This window comes from Gymnoscopelus braueri, assembly GCF_963280865.1.
Source record: "Gymnoscopelus braueri genome assembly, chromosome: 14".
Taxonomy (NCBI): Eukaryota; Metazoa; Chordata; class Actinopteri; order Myctophiformes; family Myctophidae; genus Gymnoscopelus; species Gymnoscopelus braueri.
The window spans coordinates 24490854-24511872 of record NC_137619.1 but is presented as its reverse complement, the minus strand read 5'-3'; the positions used below and the strand labels follow the sequence as shown (position 1 = coordinate 24511872).

General features: G+C 40.8%; 1 protein-coding gene across 2 annotated transcripts in view; it reads right to left on the bottom strand.

Moving 5' to 3' along the window:
* Positions 1-1504: 1504 nt before the first annotated feature.
* Positions 1505-21019, bottom strand: part of hnrnpll (heterogeneous nuclear ribonucleoprotein L like) — a 39744-nt gene continuing 20229 nt past the window's right edge. Inside the window, exons 4-14 of one of the 2 annotated variants that reach the window (XM_080449972.1) lie at positions 18727-18854; positions 17536-17621; positions 16317-16413; positions 15619-15694; positions 10222-10287; positions 7721-7941; positions 6692-6813; positions 5674-5875; positions 4850-4907; positions 4161-4259; positions 1505-2323 (exon numbers count right to left, since the gene is read on the bottom strand). In XM_080449972.1, the coding sequence (XP_080306098.1) occupies positions 2268-2323; positions 4161-4259; positions 4850-4907; positions 5674-5875; positions 6692-6813; positions 7721-7941; positions 10222-10287; positions 15619-15694; positions 16317-16413; positions 17536-17621; positions 18727-18854 (1211 nt within the window). In that variant the 3' untranslated portion in view covers positions 1505-2267. The remainder of the gene's footprint in view (positions 2324-4160; positions 4260-4849; positions 4908-5673; positions 5876-6691; positions 6814-7720; positions 7942-10221; positions 10288-15618; positions 15695-16316; positions 16414-17535; positions 17622-18726; positions 18855-21019) is intronic. The other variant, XM_080449973.1, reaches the window with a different exon arrangement.

The following is a 21019-nucleotide window of genomic DNA, read 5'->3' as shown; positions in this document are numbered from 1 at the left end:
TTGTAACTACCAGCGAAAATATCTGACAGGGCTATAATCTGGCTTGACACAGTCCCAGCGTATTGTGACTACCAGTGAATATGTCGGACACTGGCTCTCCAGTGACTATGATCGGCTAGACTCTAGCCAATCGTAGTCCCTGGAGAAAACGTTTTATTAACACATTTCTAACATGTATGACTTCATCATGCAGAACAAACGTGAAATCAGGTAATGATTCCAAAATAAAAACGCTATGCTTAACGAAAATTGTCATCAGTAATGTAAAGTCTATAACGTGACTCATAGTAAATTAGTAGAACATGCCAAATCACCGATATGGCCCTTTTAAGAAATATATCCATATCGCTGTAATGAAAATTGGCCTCCACCATGGCAGATATAAACTGAACTGAATGCATTAATTTTAAACAATGGTTTGACAAATGAGGTCAACTATATTTACAGTTGGTATTTACAGGTGGGAAATAACAGTAGAACTAATCACTGACAAAGTATAGCCCTACAAACATACACACAAACCAAACTGAATGTAAACATCAAAAGCCTCATTTATACTTTGTCATATGACAGTTTCACATGCCAACAGCAATAGTATGACATAACATAAATTAGGCTTAATGCATAGCAGAGCAACAGTGTGAAAAAAAGTAATGGTGAGATAGGTGTTAACCAGATATGCTAGTCAATATCTGCAGTAGTTACTGTAATGTACCATGCTGTGTATGTAAAGTGCCAGCCCCCAAATACATTTCACCTAAGATTTGGGAGAGACTACATATTTGCATGGAAAATCTTAATTTTTTACCTACTTTGAGATTCTTTTTTGGGAGATGGAAATATAGCAGCTGTGAGTGACAGCTGGAAGCAGTAGACCCCTGCCCACGGATCAATGTAGAGCAGAGGTTCTCAAAGTGGTGTCCAGGGACCCTCAGGTTTCCTTGAGGGGGTTCCAAATGGACCCTTAGTTATGGGGGTCCTTGAAATTAAAACGTTTGAGAACCACTGATGTAGAGACAAGTCCCTGCGTCAATCTAGCTGTGGATGAGGCAGTGATGATTTCCCTCAGCTGCTGTGTGGCATTTGGTCAAAACATAATAAGAATCTCCTCTCAATCCTTACATCATTCCATAATTCTTTACAATTACTTCTTGTACCAAATGTATTTCCAGTAAACTGGAAACTGATTCAGCAATAGTGCCAGTTCAGCACAGTGGAACTTTAGCTGTGCCAATTAGTCAGCTGCCATATAAACCCTAGGGAAGATATGGCTGCTGACCAATCAGCACAATCTTATCACCCGCTGTCCTTTTATTACTCCCCTCACCCAGGGCAGATAAAGGCTATGTATGTGATAAGTATGTACAGTATATAGGTATATACATATGAAGTTGCATGCGATTGTGAATCTGTGTGCAGTGTGTGTGTGTGTGTGTGTGTGTGTGTGTATGTAGCCAAAGCAGGTTTGTGCAAACTGAGTTGTCAAACAATAGTTAACTGAACATTCCAAAGCAAGGCATGTGTTTTATTTATTGTACAGGCAGAAAAAGTGTATTTACGTTATAACTGTAAATGTTTTCATTCAGGAAAAAAAGTCCCTCCTCATGTCCCTGCACGTCTCTTGAAACACTCTGGTGTCCCCCAGGGGAGGTGCACCTCAGAGTTTGAACACTTCTGCCTGACGATAACTTAATTCGGTCAGTTTAGCAAATTCAGAAAGGGGGTGGGAAGTGACCCCAAGGTCAGCACTTAAAAGTAACATAATGTGAATTCTTTAAAATAAGACATCTTACAAGTACTTAATATCACCATCACCTAGACATCTATAATCACCACAAACCTAATAATAATAATAAAAAAATGAGCATATTTTTGCCCATCAACAAATCAGTCATTTGTCCTTCACCAAAGTTATACTTAGTTACAGTATGATTGGATAGGGAAAGTGTTTTAGATTTATGTCTCTTTGTATCAGTGCTAAGAATGACAACAAATGAACGAACCAACAGAAGATGGCCTTCCAGTGGCTTGATGTTTTTGAGTTGGTCTTCTTGTCTTCTTTGCTTTTCCCATTTTCATGTGTACAGCTTTTCATCGGTACAGCTTCCCAGTACTTTTTTTCTCTTCCTCAGAACGCTCTACGTTTTTGTTTTCCATTTGACCCCCTTTCTGTCTTTCTGTTATCCATCTCTTGGGCTGTCTGAGCTCAGACAGTGTGCAGGCTTCTGACTGCATACTTGCTGCTCTGGTTCATTTTATCTTATTTTTTATAAATGGGATGAAGTGGAGAAACACAGCTTCAGGGTGTATGGGTTGGAACCATCTGAAACGACAGGAGATACAGTGACAGAGTGTGGCAGTGTACACAAAGGCATACACACACACGCACGCACGCGCGCGCACTTATGTCAGTTCATTATGTGGGACATAACATGAGAACATTAACTTAACAGATATGACTACACATTAAGCCTGAGTTATTTAGTTGCACATTTTATTATACGTAGCTCACAAGCTTGTCGATAAGTTATTTTCGGTGCGTGACCCTGGCGCTCAACAAAATATTAATCAGCCGTTATGTGTATTTGGGTTGCAGGTTAGCAAATTATGTTAAAGGCACGGGAGGCTGTTGCTGTTACGACTGAATTTCCCCACAGGGATCAATAAAGGCGTATCTTATAGAGGGTATGCGTGTGACATCATCATCAAACCCGGAAGTTATGCAGGAATGCCTACTGAGTGTCAAAAAAAATACTTTCTGGCCTTGACAGCCCATGCATCCAAACAGAAAAGTCATATCTGATTGCATTAAACAATGTTAAACTCACTTTGCATGTTGCTTTGCCACTCGCTTTGCCACTCGATGTGCCATTCACTTTAAGCATGCGCATACCCTCTAATAGAGGGTATGCGGAATCACGTCTTGTAACACATACTATTTACTATATATTAAATTTGTATTGTTATGCAGATTTTATTTTACATCCAACTCAAATCTGGTGATGCAGTATGCAATATATCCCGGATCCTCACATGACTCTCGTACATTAAGTGCTGGATTTCCCAGAACTTTCCCCAGCTTAACAAGACAAATCTGAGATCCTCCTATTTGGCCATCCAGTCTCACCTGGGCAGCTTGTCAGACAATGTTAGGAATGCAGCCCGTAACCTAGGTGTGATGTTTGACTGATGTTTGCTTTGTCCTTTGATGGTAAAGTGACTAAGGTTGTACAATCATGTTTCTTTGAAGTGAAAGATATCGCACAAAGTAAGTCTTTCTTGTCATGCACACCTTGAAAAGGTAAGTCATGCCTGCATTTCCTCACGCCTAGATTACTGCAACTCAGGGCTAAGCAAAAAGGCTATCCCCAGATTCTAACTGGTACAAAATTCTGCAGCTAGTTTATTAACGAAGTCTAAGAAACGTGACCATCACTGATCACCTATCCTAGCTTCTCTTCATTGGTTGCCGGTGAGTTTCAGGATTTATTTTACTGATGACTTTTAAAGCCTTGCAAGGCCAGGCTCCCAGTTGCATTTCAGATATGCGGGTCCCGTATGAGCCTGCCGGCGCAGCCTTAGATCCTCGGGTAGGGCTCTTTTGGTTGTTGCCAAAACTCGCCTCGTCACCTTGCGTAATCAGGCTTTTGTGGCCCCGGCATCTAGGCACTACAACACCCTGCCTGAGGATCTAAGGCCATCAAAGTCATAGGCTACTAATTAAAAATAAGAATAAAATGAGTCAGCGATTTAACAACTTTCAACCTGGCATCCAAATGTTGGGCATGTCAAAAATGTCAGTATGTTTCAAAAATAGCAGTTCTACAGCAGACCATAGTGTAATACATCTATTTTCGCTATTTCTTCTATGAGGAAGTACATTATATAGGGCCTAAGTCGCTAATAATAATAATAAAGCCTAAGAAAGAGTGCGTTAATAATTTAATAATAAACGTGACATACTGTAAATTCTGACTATCTGGGGAGAGATGTTTTATGTTAAACAATAATGGTTAATAATGGTTGTTTTTGAACAACTCAATTGATCACCTCACTAGCCCAATCTGATTACCTGGTAGATCAAAAAGAGGTGGTTGCCCACCCCTGATGTACAAGCTCCCACTCTCTCAGACACATGCAGTAGAGCAGAACACACTTACTGGGGATTCTAATCTGGTAGTGGTTGAGGACTGTCAGGACCTCCACCGCCTGAGTCTTGCTGTCCATCTCCAACAAGCCAGAGATCGTCTTAGAGGAGGCTGCAGAAAACAGACAGAGGAGAAAAGAAGAAGAGAGAGGACGGGAGAAGAGGAACAATAAAGCAGAGTGTCAGATATGTTTAAGTCAAGGTCATCTGCCTTAGTGCCTTGGTCATGGCAGATGGCCGACCACCCTAGAGCCTGGTTCTGCCTGAGGTTTCTTCCTGCTACTATCACAAAGCAATGCTTCAGAGTCGACGTAAAGTCTCTGCTCAAAGTGTACTGTAAAGTGTCTTAAGACAACTTGTGATTCGGCACTATAATAAAATGTTTACTGTAGTACTCATAATCAAGTATGTCTTCAAGGATATTATTAATTTTATACAATGTATACGTTTATCAGTCATATACCTATAATAATAAAGACAGGACAAAGAAAGAAAACAGTGGCTATCATGCTCTCTGAATGCAACAAATGTTGGCAGAGCAACTAATAAAGCACAGCAAACCATGCTTTATTGGCATTAACAGCACGGCTGGACGGCCACTTAAGCTGATTTAATTTCTTGACTGAATTTAGCTGTTCTCTTTCTAAACTTAATTAATTAAGTAAGTAAGTAAGTAAGTAAAGAATTAGTTGAACAACTTACGCTTTGCATCAAACATCTTGAACTTGACAAAGCCAGGCACATCATGCTCAGAGCAGAGCTGTAAAAACACACATCAGATCATCACTCTGTTAGGGCTGCATCTATTGATTATTTTCTTAGTGATTAGTCTATTATTTTTTGATTAATTGAAAAATCAGACTAACTAACTAAATCAATTAATGTGATTATTATGTGATAATTATTTTTGAATTATTGCTATTTAAGGTAGCTAAGGAAACTCTCCCCAAATCGATTATTCCATTAAAATTGATTATTTTTGCATAAACATGATTGATTCGTCCGATTAACTTTTGCACCCCTACAATACAATCTATAATAAATTATCATCCAGTAATGAAGACGGAAGAGACCAAGACCATGTGTGTTTCTTACACTAGGAACCTGGTTGCTTCTGTACCTCACCAGTGTCTAGAGACTCACCAGTTCCATCAGTTATAAATCCAGTCCAGTGATAGTACAATCCTGCAAAATCCTGAGTGTTAATTTAACTCTGAGAATGTCCAAATGGAACAAAATCGACCCGCAATGGTCCATTTGGAACTATTTGAACAACATTTTACAGAGTTAAATGAACACAGAGGATTTGACTGTGTGGTAATATAAATACCAGTGGGACAACTATTTACAATTATTCAAGCAATCGGTGTCGTTGAGAAAATAGGAATCAGCAAATAGAAAACAAAATGTTTATCGTTTATTAATATAAGCATTGGCAGCTTTGCTCAACAATAACACGTAATCTTGCTAGAAGTTTTTATTTTTATTTTGATCACAAACGTTTACGAGGATAGCTGTGTACTTACTCTCAGCAGATGGTCCTCTGAGATGCAGGGCGGTACATTGTAGTAGTGCAGTACAGCAGACGGGGGCTGGATGATGTTCTTGGACGCCTGGCCGACGCTGCTGAAGCGATTGTTCCTGGTCATCGCAAAGTCCTTATAACTGCTGCTACCGTCCTCCAGCTCAAAGACCTGGCTAGGAATCACTGCATGCTGCTTAGACACACTGGACATACGTACGAGATCCGATTAGGCCATGTATGTGTGTGTGTAAGTAAATGAGTGTGTGTTAACCCATTAAAACCGGGAAAGCATCCGCGTCATTTTAATAGTTAAAATAGTGTCACAATCATTTTAACCACTTTAACCATATACTTTGTCTGTTAAAAAATAGCAGATATATAAGCTCATAGCGAGTCACTTCGTGCCGCACTATGAGCTTGCAGATCTGCTATTTTTTTTGTATCTTGATTTTTTTCCCTTAACACATCCACCGCCAGAGGTTAATCTCATAATAATGTACTCACCTGCCAAGGTGTTTTTGTTGTTTTTTTGTTTTTTTCATGTCGCCATAGATCTTGTTAAAATCCTTAAGATTGAGCCGTGAACGGTCTGTTTACGTCCGCGAGATCTCCCTGTATCTCCCAGTGAAGACCGCATGTCAAACGGACTTCCATGACTGTAGTTAGAGCGGATTACGTTAAACAGTGAAATGCGAGGAGAAAAAACTACAGGAAGAGAATTGAGTTTCAGTTTCGTCTGTAGAATGGGAGCGGGCGTGATCGTCGAAACCGGATCCCAAATAATTCTATTTCCTGTCATCAAACCGGAAACGGAAGTGGATCAAAAAAATTCCGAAAGTGCACCCGGACCGCGCATGCGCGAAAAGACCGCAGCCCGTAGGACTACGGGCTCGGCGCTTAACCGTTGGATTTAACGGCCCGTAGAACTACGGGCCCGGCGGTAAAGGTGTTAATGGGTTCATTGAACTCTGAGTGTAGCAATGGACCCTTATGGGTGTGATTCCTGTAGGCCTACTCACCATACATTGAGCCTTTTTCCAAACAGCTTGATGCTGTTGAGGTGTGTGATGGCACGGTCCACTGCGTATTCATCTCCCATCTCCACCAGCGCTGTCCCAGGGACACTCTTCATGAACTTCACCTGGCATATCACACAGAATGTGGAACAGGAAATGGACACAAACATTTATTGTTGCTTTTTTGAATTTTATATACCATAATTATTATAATTCCCAGTGACATAAACAAATACGATACCAATGCTTTAATGGGCAGTTTTATTACAGCAGGGGCAGGCAACCTTTTTGGGCATATCACGTAGCCGTTCCCAAGGCTGGTGTGTTCACCACACAGTGCCAGACAGTGAAAACCACCAATGCTTTTGTCTTACTATAGTCTGCTAAATAGATTATAACAGACAAGCATAGAATAAGTCAATACTTTAATAATAAAACATAACAAAATTAATACATTAATATGAATAACGAGGGTAAGACTAGACTTTTGACTAGGGTTTTATGCACAACAAGCAATAATGGTTAATATTGGTTCTTTTTGATCGCCTCAATTGCCCAATCTGATCACCTGGTAGATCAAAAAGAGTTGGTTGCCCACCTTTGCTGTATACTGCATATTAGGTATATATCAGCTTCGCAAAATGTAGTGGATAGACAATACTGTGCCAGTCTGCTGATCTCAGGGTAGACCATATTGAAAATGTGTGAAAGTGTGTTCTCATGTAAAGTATGTGAGTATGTGCTGGGTATGATAAATGGTCTGCATTTCTGTAGCGCATTTATCCAAAACACTTACAATGTGCATTACATTCACCCATTCAAAACAGTTACGGCAGAGGCAACCATGCAAGGCAACAACCTGCTCAACGGTATGCAGTTTATTTCCACAATGGAAACAAGTCCCCAGGACTTTTTGGTGTTATCCTTTTAGCCTTAATGTCTGACTGTACCTTGTGCTGTTTACATTTCTGACTAACAAAGTATTCAATCAATCAATCAATCAATCAAAAAGTGATCCCATCATCCACCCACCTTTTCAATGTTACCATACAGGCAGAAGAGGTTGAAGATACGCGTGCAGTTCATCTTGGACGAGTGGAGGCCGCTCACCATAGCAACAGAACTGGGAGCGTGGCCAGAATAGCTGGAAGAGGATGATTGGGGTAGAGGGTAGGACACGACATCTGGGGCGTCCGAGTTGAGTTTGTACCTGCTGTTACCACCAGGCAGAGGCAGCAGGGGGCAGGGTGAGCCTGGGTGAAACGGAGAAAGGCCTAGGTGAATTTTTTTTCACTTCCTGACTTGTCTACGTAATTGAAATATGAGTCACATAGGACCCTGGCCAGACTGAGTAGCAAAGTGAGAAAAAGACAAACGTAGCGAATCAGTCTGGATTCCAGGTTAAGTACTAGCTACTGTACAAAGGCTACTGTACATTCCCCAAAATGTTGTCTACTTATGGGCAACATTCATGTAAGTATCTTAAAGCAAAGTCTACAGTGATTTGGAAATTGTAACACACACAATATGTGATGGTCATCTGATTGCCATTCTAACCTGCTGACTCCTATATTGTATGCAGTGTATGTATATGCACCGTATGGCTCACGGAGAGTTTCATTCAGAGACCTACAGGACATCGAACGCTTATTCATTGATTTCATTCCACCCTAATGTTTGTAGTGCTTTCAGCCTTCAGTCAGCTCATGCACATACAACCACACGCATTCTCATAGTATGTCCCTTTCTCACAATGCCCTTATTCCTCTTCCTCCCACTCTGTTTTAATCAATGACATGAAAGACCTCTTTTCTCTTTCACTCGGGAACGCATCCTCTCCAAGTCATTGTCATCCTCTCCAAGTCATTTACTGTAAGTGCAGGAAACTCCTGTCTGCCAGAGCACAAAAGAATGCCTTAAGGATTCCAATCAAAAGCAATAAGCATGAATGTGAGTGTCTCTTTGCATTCAAGAACATGCAGTCTTGGGACCGCAAAAGTGACTACAGAGCTCATAACCCATGGCAAAAATGATAATGAACACTGTATAAGTTAAAATTATACTTTGTCGGCTCGGGCACTTAGGCTCTAATTTAGCCTGACAGCGCATTGCGAGTTCGAGTCCCGTTCCCGAAGATTTTTGCGGCATGTCTCTACCCATCTCTCTCTCCCTGTTTCCTGTCAATCTCCACTGTACCCTATCAATTAAAGGCAGAAAAGCCCCCAAAATATCAAAAAAATTATGTCACTGTAACATACTGAGTGCTACTGTGGCTCCTTACCGACAATTGATGAGACCGTTTTGTAATTAACGCTTCTACGCTTTATTGTCTACATAAACCTACATCTTACAATAAATGCAGGGAATCTCTGTACATACGTAAGTAAGTACGTCTGTAATCCACGTATCTCGAGAACTGTTCGACCGACTTCAAATTCGCCACATACGTCGCACAGGACCTGAGAGAGTGCAGTGCCTGGCGTCGAGTCGGTCACATAGGCGGTTGTCTAGAACCGTCAGAAAAGGCTCTGGCCTTTCTCCAATTCACTACAGACATTTACCAATGCACAAGGACTTTCCAGAACCGCGATCCCTCGATATGCCCATATATACTGATAACATCAGGGACCTCCATATAGGGGCATTAAAGGGACTAGGACGGACAGATGTAGAGATCTCCATATATGGGCACAAAGGGACACAGACAGACAGATGGTTAAAACGGGTATGCTGACAACGGGTATAATGAGTATGCATAACGGGGTGGGGTATGCATTCCCTATTTGCATCGTTCCCAACTTGCATCATTCCTGAGTAGGCCGGTGTCTAGTGACCAACAACACAGGATTATATTGGTGTGCAAAGTAAACAAGACCAGGAGACCTGGTTCTGCCAGACCCAGAATGAAGTCCTAGTATGTAACACACCTACAAACCACTTTATAACTGAAGTTCATGATGTCATGAATAGTTCGTGACGAAAGGGGACGTCATAAACTTTATTTTGGCTGGGGCCGGAGGACAAATGGCCCCTGCCCATGTATGGACGAAACAGGTACAAAGCCTCATGTAAGCCCGACCCCTTGGGTCTGGCAAAAAGGAGCGGAAAAAATATAGAGCCTTGGGGGAGCCCGGTCAACTAAGTATATACAGTAGGGTTAAGTTGCAATTAGTTGCACTGTAAATAATATGATCTGTACTGTGTGTGTGTGTGTGTGTGTGTGTGTGTGTGTGTGTGTGTGTGTGTGTGTGTGAGTGAGTGTGAGCTAAAATACAGTTCCTCACCATTAGACATACTTGGTAGGCTACACCTCAATTGTGTGTGTGCGTGTGTGCATCAAAGAGTTTCAAGTGTCACTTGTGGGTTATAAATTAATTAACTGCTCAGTTTGAACTAGTTGATACAGTTACCAATATAAGTGTGTGTGTGTGTGTGTGTGTGTGTGTGTGTGTGTGTGTGTGTGTGTGTGTGTGTGTGTGTGTGTGTGTGTGTGTGTGTGTGTGCACGCGCGTGCGCGTGTGTGTGTCTCTTACCATAGCCGTTGTCATTGTATGATGATGGATGTTCTCCTAAAATGGCCTGCCTGCCCTTCGGACGGTCTGAAACCAACACAGACAGAAACACACCCAGTTAGACTGTACAGGGTCCTCTGTCTACTTGACTTTGTCACTAAATACATTTCTTTAATATCCATCATGTCAACAGAAGAGAGACAGTCCAAGTTTGAGCCATATGCTTGTGTTGTATTTGATTATATCCCAGTGCTCTGGTCAAACCATGTCATTAACACGTGTCACACGTGTCATTACAATTGCTCCTAGAAAGGCACGGCCCCTCCAGCAGATGGGGCTGCTGTGCCAAGGACTCGGAGCTTGTTATTTCAATAGACAATGACAGACTTATACATATCAGTATTCAGAAACTCAACTTTTGCTCATTACGACCATAATTTCTCCTCCAATACACATTCACAATAGTAATAAGCCGGCCTATCAGCAACCTATAAAGACAGTAGCCTATAGCTGAGAAGGCTACCTCTGTGCATGCCATACAGATTGAATCCAGCAAATTTCAGAAACCTCGCAACCATCACTGTTTTTTTACGTCACTTGGCAACAAGGCAGGTGCGCTGACTGACAGCCTGAAAGCTCATGAGGCGTGTCCAAGCCGCTAGGTGAGCGAGTGCCCACGCTGAGCAGCCGAAGGCCTCGTGCATCAAAGACCTCACCGTCTGTGTTGGCAAGCCGTGGAGGACAGAATAGGTTATCATCGGTTTCTAAATTGCACAAAGTACTTGACATGACGTTCGCAAGCTAACGTTAGCAGGTTAGTTAGCTAACTAGCTACGTAATGAAAACAGAATGGCAGCAAGCAGGTAAACTTATGTCACTTTCACCCAGCCAAAGTGAGGACAGCGTAACTAATCGAAGTTACTAGAAAAAAAGCACCCTGGGCCTTTGGCCTTATCCTACCTGAAAGAACCCCATACCCATAGGCCATATTTGTTCACTCAGAGATAGAGAGCGGGAGAGAGACAGATTCTCATCTCAGAGCTGAGAGAAAGAGCTAGGGAGCTGAGCAGTCCATCAATTATATTAAACATCTTGAAGCATTATAAGTGGTTGGTTGGTATCCAGAATATTAAACAAAGCCTCTATTCTACACATTCCATTTCTTCATAAATATTTTGTTCAAACTGTGTTTAAGTATTGAAGTAGTTAAAGGTTTTGGTACTGCACATGTCTGTGTGCAACAATACTTTGCACACATGCGTTGGCAAAGGCTGTGTTTGTCAAACTGTGTTCTATCATGTATCATAGCCTAAGGCTGAGTGTCTACCAGGGACCTGCCACCGTTTTGCCGGTAATTTTCTATGGAAAGGTACTGTAGCACTCTGTGATCATGACCCAAAACGGGGATCTGACCTTAGTGCTGGGTGCCATCCTGATCCCAAGTTGCAACTATTTGAACTATACTAACCAATAGAAGTGAAGCATATGTGGGACCAGAGGGAATTATCAATGTTCTGTTCATCAAGCAAACATACAGAGCAGCTTAATGCTTGATGCTAATGCTAATGTAGAAGCTTCTTTTTCTACAAATCTCCAAAGGACAGATGGCCGATTGTGTTCCAAGCCTTTTACCAGCATTGGTAAATTTGATTGTTTTCAGAATTTGTTTCCTCAGTTAGATTGTGCTTTGTCAGATTGTTGCATGTGTTTTCTCAATTTCATTGTGTTGTCAAATTGCAGCATGTTGGGTCTCTTGCCACTGTACAAAAACATATCAACATACATTACCCTACCTTGATAGGTGATACAGTAGTTGTGTTATTGCACATACATGTAGCAGTAAAAAAAAACATTACATGGAAAATGTGGTGTAATGATACCCTGAAAAATTCGGACTGTCAATTTAACTCTACGTTCCATTTTTTACACCCTCCTTCAGAGTAAAATTGACACTCAGAATAGTGCTGTGTAGTGAAATGAGTAAGGTTCAAAAACATGTAACTTCATTCATACAAGAAATCAATGTCTCACCGTTTGTGCTCTATGTTAATTGATTACCACCACACATTCAAAGTTGTTGATGTACACATATAATGAGCTGCAAATAACTACTATATTAGTCAATGAAATGCAGGCAAATACAACCACAGTCTATTTGCTGTCTGGTAATAACAAAGGTGTCTGTCAAAAGTCAAGAATAAAATGAAATACATCAAATTAAGTTTTATTTTGAAACAGGGGAAATGCATTCAACAACAAAAATGAAAGAGACAGTACCTGTACACGTGAGACTCTGAACGTCAGACAGCAAGGTCTCTTTTCTCCCTCAGCAACCTGCATTACATCATTGTCATAATCATAGATGTTATCACTATCACATCTTGATTTTAATTGTAAATTTAAATTAAATACAGAAATGGGGTTTATTTACAGTCCCTGTTAAAAAAACATGACATACTGTAAGAATTTGGTGGTACACATGGAGTGTGTGGTACACAGTGGACAAAGAGAGCCGACTTTGGAGGATTTCAATTTGAACCACCAGCTCTTACCCAGTCAAAACTATTTCCCCAAACTTTTAAAAGGTATTTCAGCAATGTGGTACAGTAGCTGTGCAGGGAGAAAGAAAAGCAGTGACAAAGGTCCTTCAACACTACGAGTGGATAATACGTTCCGTTCAGTAAAATACTCGATGTTCATTTATCCATTTGTAAGAGTTAATGTAAAACCGTGACTTTGAGTCAGTAGCATTTCTGGTTCAGTTCTTTTTTAGCCTCGATCTCCAGGCTTTTATTGTTTAGTGTTGCTAAAAAATAAAAGCCTGGCCCAGCGCGTCGGTGTACTCGGTATGAGGAAGTGTTTCACTTCCCAACCAACCAGAGTGCAGTGGGCATCGCTCGTAATGTTGTGTTAACGGGGCGGGGGTTGACGGACAGATCGGTGAACCAATGGGATCAGCCGCAATCTCTTGCCGGCTCTTTACACCCGCCCCTCTATACACGAAATCAGGAGCGTTGGGGCAGTCTAGTTCTTTTTTAACAGCGGAATGTGACGATGTGGTGCAGGAACAGGTTTGTTTTGGTCAAATCCAACAAGCTCTTCAAGGAGCACTACACACATTTTCAACCTCATCTTCATATAATTGGTCCTCACTAATGCTCATTTTAAGATGGCACCATTTCTGCCTTTCTCTTACTAGAAAGTTAGCATGCTGAATTGTAGATTGTACTTGCATCAATAACAATTAGTAAAAAACTTAAAAATCTTGTTTGAAATTAACACCGATGTAAATGTAATGGTTGTACGAGTAATCTGATTTTGTACTCATGGTGAGGCGTGGGATTGTCCATCTTGGTAATATATTATAGATTTTTGGTTCGATTAATTTGCTCGACTTACAGACTTGAAACAAGCACAGAAAATAAAAGCACTTGGGGGAACAATATGAATGTTTTTTTCTGGTCCTATCATTCAGACGAAGACACCAGCTACCCTTTCTCATTCCCAGGTTGTTTTTCTGTCTGCCTCCCGGTTCAAGTGACTATATTAAATCTCTTACGGTTAGTGTTGGACGCCATGGAGCTTTATCACGTGCATTGCATTGCGGAAAGGACCCAGTGTGGTGCAAGTCATTGACAGGCTGGAATTCTCAAAAGGGGGTTTGTCTTGCTCTCTTTGTCCAAGCAGTGTGCCTATAATACAAACAGTCAAGGACAATAATCCAACACATTTTGGTATTCGTCACAGTTGGGGTCACACTCCTTTTCAATTTTGTTCAACTAAAGTAAAACCAGGATTCAGACTGTAAGAAACACTTTTCAATTTATGGGATTTATTTTATTTTACAGGCTGACCCCAACTCTGATCTAATCAGTAGAGATTACACCACATACAATGCATACTGTAATGTGACCTGTAAAATAGTCTAATGTATCTAGAACTGTGCACAGATATCTTTTTTTCCTTGAAGGTTTTGAGGGGAGGGAAAGATGCCCTTTTTTACCAATTTAATGGATGAGATAAGCTTTATTGAGTCCCATCGGAAGGTCATTAATCCAGAAATGTGATACGCTAAATGTATTGTTTTTATGCAAGAAAAACACACCAGTCATCACATCTTGGTGCTTGGTGAGAAATAGGGTGAAAAGAGGTCTCTTTCAGATCTATCTATCTGTGCACATGTCTTACTCTAATGTACATCTACTGTAGCCAAGTAGGATCGGAGACAAGGTAAGAGCCTTTATTAACCATATCCAAATGGAAGCCATTTTGCTCTAATATCACACTACGTCACACCCCCGACTTTGGGGTTTCAAGTTGGGGTGAGGTGTCCCACCCAGTAAAGCCTGAGTTATAGTATCTACAAGCTCACGTGTCGCAGTGGGACGTGTTGTGAGCTTGTAGATCTGCTATTTTTGGTGTGTGACACCGGCATGCAACAAAGTATCAATCAGGCATAAGAGCAAAATGGCAACCATGTGAATATGGCAAGTCAGAAAGACATGGTAGACAAGGCCTCAGGGTAAAGAAATAAAACCATACAAAGTAGGCAAAGGGCCTGCGAGTCCTTCAGATAGAGGTTGCGTTGTGGTGTCCTGGGCATGTTGAAGTAGCAGCTGTGTGGTGGTGAGGAGGAGTGCTTTCTTTTTCTCTCTCTGGGATGGAGGGCGTGAAGATGGAGGAAAGTTGCGGTGCAGAGTCAGCCTGACGTCCATCCCTCTCTTTCTCTATTTTTTCTCTTTCTCTCTCCAGTTGGTAAAGATGCAGGCTTGTGAGAGGCTGGTGATTAGAGGGTGTGCGTGTGCTGATTGGCGAAGGAGGGACGGGGAAGTCCCGGTGTGGTGGAGGTGTGCTTGCTTGACTGCAGGTCTGTGTTCCACACTGTTGGGGACTCTAGCCTTAATCCACAGCCGAAAAGCTAAAGATCTAAATGCTGTTCCCCAAAGACCACATTTGTCCTTTCGGTTTGAATAGTTTAAATATGACTTTATCAATATAATGATTTTGGGACAAAATGTCCCGCAAATCCCACAGGTGCAGAAAATAAAATCTCCCGTTACACCGATATTGGTGACCTATCCAGTTTTGTTGCACTAGAGAACTTCCGTCCATACAGAAATTTCACTTCTCACTTTCACACTCATTTATATATTTATATAAGTGTGTGATTGAGACCATAGAACAAGAGTGAATGGAATTCACATCTGGTTGAGAGAGTGGTCAACGCAAACCTCCCTGAATAAGATGCTCAAGTATTAACCCTTAAGATCTACCTCAAGTATCATTACTTTTATCATGTCATGTAACGCCAAATGACAATCTGGACAGCCAGAACAATGGTCAACTTTGAGTTAAAAATCACCTTTGGGAAAACCCAGCCAATGACAAAACAACAACAAAAAGATGTGTGTGCCTTACCTCGTGGTCGCACCAGGTAGGGTTTAGTGTAGTCCCAGCTTTCATTGTCATTTCTAATCACATTGAGACGGGTTGGCTGCAGTAGAGACACAAAGAGTTGGAGTAGATAGATAAAGACACACACCATATGAACAAACCCATGGCAACCTCTGTGATCAAGTGAATTCCTCTGAACCCTAGCGTCTCAATTCTGGGCATGTCATAACAGGCAACATTCGTAGCTTGTCTGCTATTTTCACTATTCTTGGAAATGTGTGAAAACCTGAAATGTGTTTAAATATGTATTTATTTTTAAATAGGGTTAAAATAGCTAAGGCTCATTAAGGTTAACCTGAGCTGTGTGTAAATTGTGTGTGTGTGTGTGTGTGTGTGTGTGTGTATAGTGTGTATGTATGTGTGTGTGTGTGTGTGTGTGTGTGTGGGCTGCAGGAAAAAATCGATTCGAATTCAAAAAAGAATGTTTTTCTCCAGTATTTTTGTATAATGACATTTTTGAGAAGTGGCAGGTTCTGGGCTGAATGGGGAAAGAAAATCGATTTTGAATCAGGAAAAAAAAAAGTTTTTTAATCGAGAATCGTTTTGAATTAAAAGAAAATCGATTTTGAATCGGAAAAAAACTTTTTTGAATCGAGAATCGTTTGTTTTGAAAAAGAATATCGTCACCCCATCGTGTGTGTGTGTGTGTATCTATCCCTTACCCTTGCATACTCAATCTTGAGTGTGCAGCAGCCTGCATAAATGTCTGCTCCATTGAGGGCAGACTTGGCCTTCATGGCACATTCAACAGACTCAAACCTGCAGAGCTTGGTTAAGGAGTTCACACAATCTCATGCTCTTCATTGTAATGGTAACATGTATAGGATTTCTGTCTTAATATCATATATAGCAACCATAAGAGCACACTAAAGGACACTCTAGAAGTAAGAATGGTGCAATTAACAAAAAAACATCCAGTAAGTGAGAGTTCTGTGGGCAAAAACACAGTGTTATAAGGGCAGAGAAGAACGGCCAGATTACACTTTTCAATTGCTGTGTTGACAGTAATAAAATACAGTAAATCCTCACTCTATGCATCTACAGATGACCTCGAATGATGCAGATTTTATTGATGTCAGGAGAAATTGTAATACTACAGGGAAAGATTTCCATTAACTTGACACAAATCAGATTTATTACACACATTGAAGCCTATAACAGCATTAGAGAATGGCTGGCCTCCTCTGACACTCCTACAATAATAAAGGGACGCAGCAAATGCCATGACTAAAGGACGGCTAAGTAGCTTGTACCTCTACGAGGAAAAAGGAAACAAACTGTTATTAATATATAATATACTGTGGAGCAATATCTTCCACCGACAAAAACACGAAGTTAAATTCTGTTTGAAATATTCTGAATCTAATTCAAACTGAACATTAGAAAGCACCTGCTGCCCATATCTGATGATGTTGAGGACTGGAAGAACTCACTGTTAATCTCAAGGTGCTTCAAGCAATTATGGCACTGCCTTGCAGAAAAGCAGGTTGGGATGGATACCTCTCCCTTCACCTGGGCACAGAGTGGATTTAAATGTCTGGGGTGAATGTATCTCCCACACTTGTTTCATATAAATGACACCACACTACTCAAAAAGGTTCTCCATGTTCAACCTCGAGTCCCTATTTTGTGGTTGTCATTATAGGCGACACCCTTTGAGCTTGTAGATTGGCTGTTCACCACGCCATATCATCATACAACAAAGGGCTTAATTGGTTATGGAAGATTTGCTCCCCATATCATCCCTCGGACAAGTCAACATAATTCAAATGAATACTGCTGCAACTACCTATTTCAGTCACAGTAAAGCCAAATACTAGTTCACAGCATTTGGCATTGTGGACACGTGCACTCACACACAAGAGTTCAAAATAAGGATACTCCACCATAGCCTGGATCCCATTGCGTTTGAAGATTACAATTCGCTGCACACTGCCCATGGGGTTACATACTGTGTAGAGGACATCCTAGAGAAAACATGAGAAAACAAAACTTTAGATTCCTAAAAGACATGGAGTTCTATATGTCCCATCAGGGTAGTTACTAGGCAGTAGCCTACGTCCAAATAGATATAAAAAAAAAAAGGGATTTCAATCATTCATTTAATTACAAATTAAATAGAATTTCCAGTCCAGCAAAAAATGCATTTGGCTACATGTAGTGCAACACAAATCATAATTTTGGTTATACCATTTCCATATACCACACCATTTAAAATGACCCACTGGTGTTTAATGTCAGCAATCATACTGCACACACAATTGAAAGCAGGGACTGAATAATGTTCTTAGTTTTGTGCACAATAGTGTTCTCTAGTCTCAAGATTATTCTCCCCCACATTAACTTGGCAAGAACATTCTTCCCAAGAAGATCACAAGTCTGTTTTTTTGTGTTCTTGGTATTGAAAAACACCCACTGTCATGACATTCTGGAAGGTAAATGTTCCATACAGTAAATGTTATGTCAAAACACATCTCAGTTTGTTCTAAGAAGTCTACATGAAGACAACTTGATGGGATATAAAAAAAAGTTTTTTTTTATAAAAAAAGCAGACAGAAGGCATAAATTGGGTGCATCAAAACATGTTGACACGCACGCCATTGACAAGTTCAAACTGTGCAGTGTGTAAATATATTTTTTGTTTTACAGTTTTGAATAATTCTTAGAAAAACACAAATCTGTTTTTAAAATAAATAGACAGGATCTGCACAGAATCTGAAAAATAATAGGTAGTGCCATCTTCCTTTGCACAGCTAGCTGGTGATGTGAACATTGACACTTTCCATCTGTAAGAGCCTCAAGAACAGTTTGCGCCCAAATAAGTTTCAGTATGATTGAGCAGGGCGGGTAAAAAAAAACACGATTCTTACAGCAGAATAAAAAATTATCCTTTATTTATTATTAATCATGGGTTTACTTCACACTTAACTAAATTGTGAGGGCATATTCTTATGTCATTATAAACTACAATTAATGTTTATCCAAGTCATTTGCAATTATGTGCTATACATTTCTGGGTGTTGATATGCCTGGCTCTACTGCAGTGTGTTTTGTGCATGTGTGTGCTCTTACAGTAGTGATAGGATACAGAGGGTTCTGTATGGACAGCAGGAGGACTTTGTTGCCACTGTTGGGGTTGTCAGCATTGGTTGGTCTGGTGATTCGCTTTGATGTGGAGTAGTTAAAATAGGCCTGCTGGCCTGCAAGGTGGACAGACATGGACACAGAGAGACAGACAGATACATTATCAAATAAATAAACTTGATATCACTTTCTGTGAAGCCCATGTCTACAGTGCATTATAAACAGACAGTACTTATAATGCATTATTATGTGCTTATACTGTAACACAGCATAATTATAGTTATAAGCACAAATATATACTCATGATTTACGATAATAATCATAAGACATTATAAAGCATTTTCTAATTACTTTCCACTGGTGCTGCAGTTCTTAACTCTTTGACTGCCAGAGTATTTTCATAAAGTACTCCCCCAGTGCCAGCAATTTTCGTGTTTTTTTATTTTTATATTTTGAATTTTTCTCATGAAAATAATTTAAGGGGACATAATGTAAAGACCCAGCACAAATCCGCCACTAGAGTGCAGCACATGACAGCTAGATCAGGTCGTTGGGTCTCTCTCAGCCTTCTTGATAGATTAGACAGAGAAAAACATGAAAACGGAAGTGACGTCGTCCCAGATTGTTTTGATCGCCAAAATGCCGTCGTGATACACGACGGCGATGACTGATCGTCACCCAGACCATAGATTATAGAAGAGAAACTGTCCGTTTGTCCGTCATACCGTGTGAAAGACCGTTTATTTACCTATTTTGGACGAAAATGACTGGGGAAAAGAATCAAAAACCGGAAACGGAATCCAGGTCATGAAACCGGATGCAGATGTCCGTGAAGTAAGTGGAACTCGAGAATAACATTGAATATTAAGCAGCATAGCGCAATCAGAGATTAAACAATGAACGCGCGTCCAGCGCGTCGAGCGCGTCGACGGCCAACTGGACAAAGTAGCACTTGACGCGTTATCGCGTCGTCCGCAGTCAAAGAGTTAACAGGCACGGAGGACAAGTAGAGACAACCCGTTGCTGGGTCTCTCACAGCTGGTTTGTAATTCTTTGTAAACAACCTATTCATTCTAGCCAATAAACAGGTAATGTAGTTGCTCAATATTGATTGATTTGACATCTACAGCTGTTAGTTTAAAGGGGTTCTAGGCAACTTCAGAGATCAAAAAAAGAAAAAAACTGTTGTCAAACAGTTAGTACCGACTGACAACCCCTTCAGCCAATCCAGCAGTTCGTTCCCCTTCAGCCAATCAGCGGCTCCTATTCTCCACCACCAGCCAATATGACGCATGGGGACTTTAGAATGGGCTATGCCGAAAATAGGTTGCTTTATTCGGATACATACGTGTCACTGCCCGCCCCTGCCGGTTCTCTGAATTTTAATTTTTAAATAGGCTCTGTCATGATTAATTGACCACATATATGAAGTTAAACAACTAAATTCTATCCAAACGATATCTTAAAAGTAAATTCCGTGCCTCAAAAAAGAAGTTTGAGAGCGTTTTAAAGTTTTAAAACCGAAAGTAAAAACAACGCACAGAAAACAATGGCTGCCGTTCCATTTTTGTCGGCTGCACTCGGTTCCATTCGGTTTCACTCGAACAGTTCACACGGACGCGCACACACTCACATGCAGTTCATTTCATTTACGTCCCGGATACCCGGATGTCAAAACATAAATAGTAGGGAAAATACGGATTTCAGAAAGAGGACTGTGTTTCAATGCAGGAAAACACCCCAGCATCATTATATAGTGGCTGATAGAGGGGGAAAAATGCAAAATATATATACCGGTATATATATAAATATTTTTTACATTTAGGCTTAAGTTGCCTAGTATACCTTTAAATCTTGTTTTTTGAAATTTGCTACTTCGTTCTCCATACAGTCGGTTTCTTCACCACGACAGCAGACACACATGTTGATGCACGGTGATAGCCTGTCACTCATAACCTCGGAAAATGTATTGCATTTTAAAGTTGTGGACTAGAGTCACTATATTGTGGACTATAATGCATTATAGTGTGATACACTACACCAGCGGTTCTCAAACTATGGGTCACGACCCAAAGTGGGGTCACAGGAAGGTGCCGTTGGTGTCACACATTGGCGTCAGTTTTTTTTCCCCATAAAGAAACGGGAAGGGGGGAGGACGCGAGCGCCGCAAAGACTCCTTGATTCATCCAACTTGAACCCACAGGGAACCAGCAACCAGGGTTGAGTCAGCGAGTCGCAGCAATGTTTTGGGGCTGCGGCGCTGCGCTACAATATTACTTTT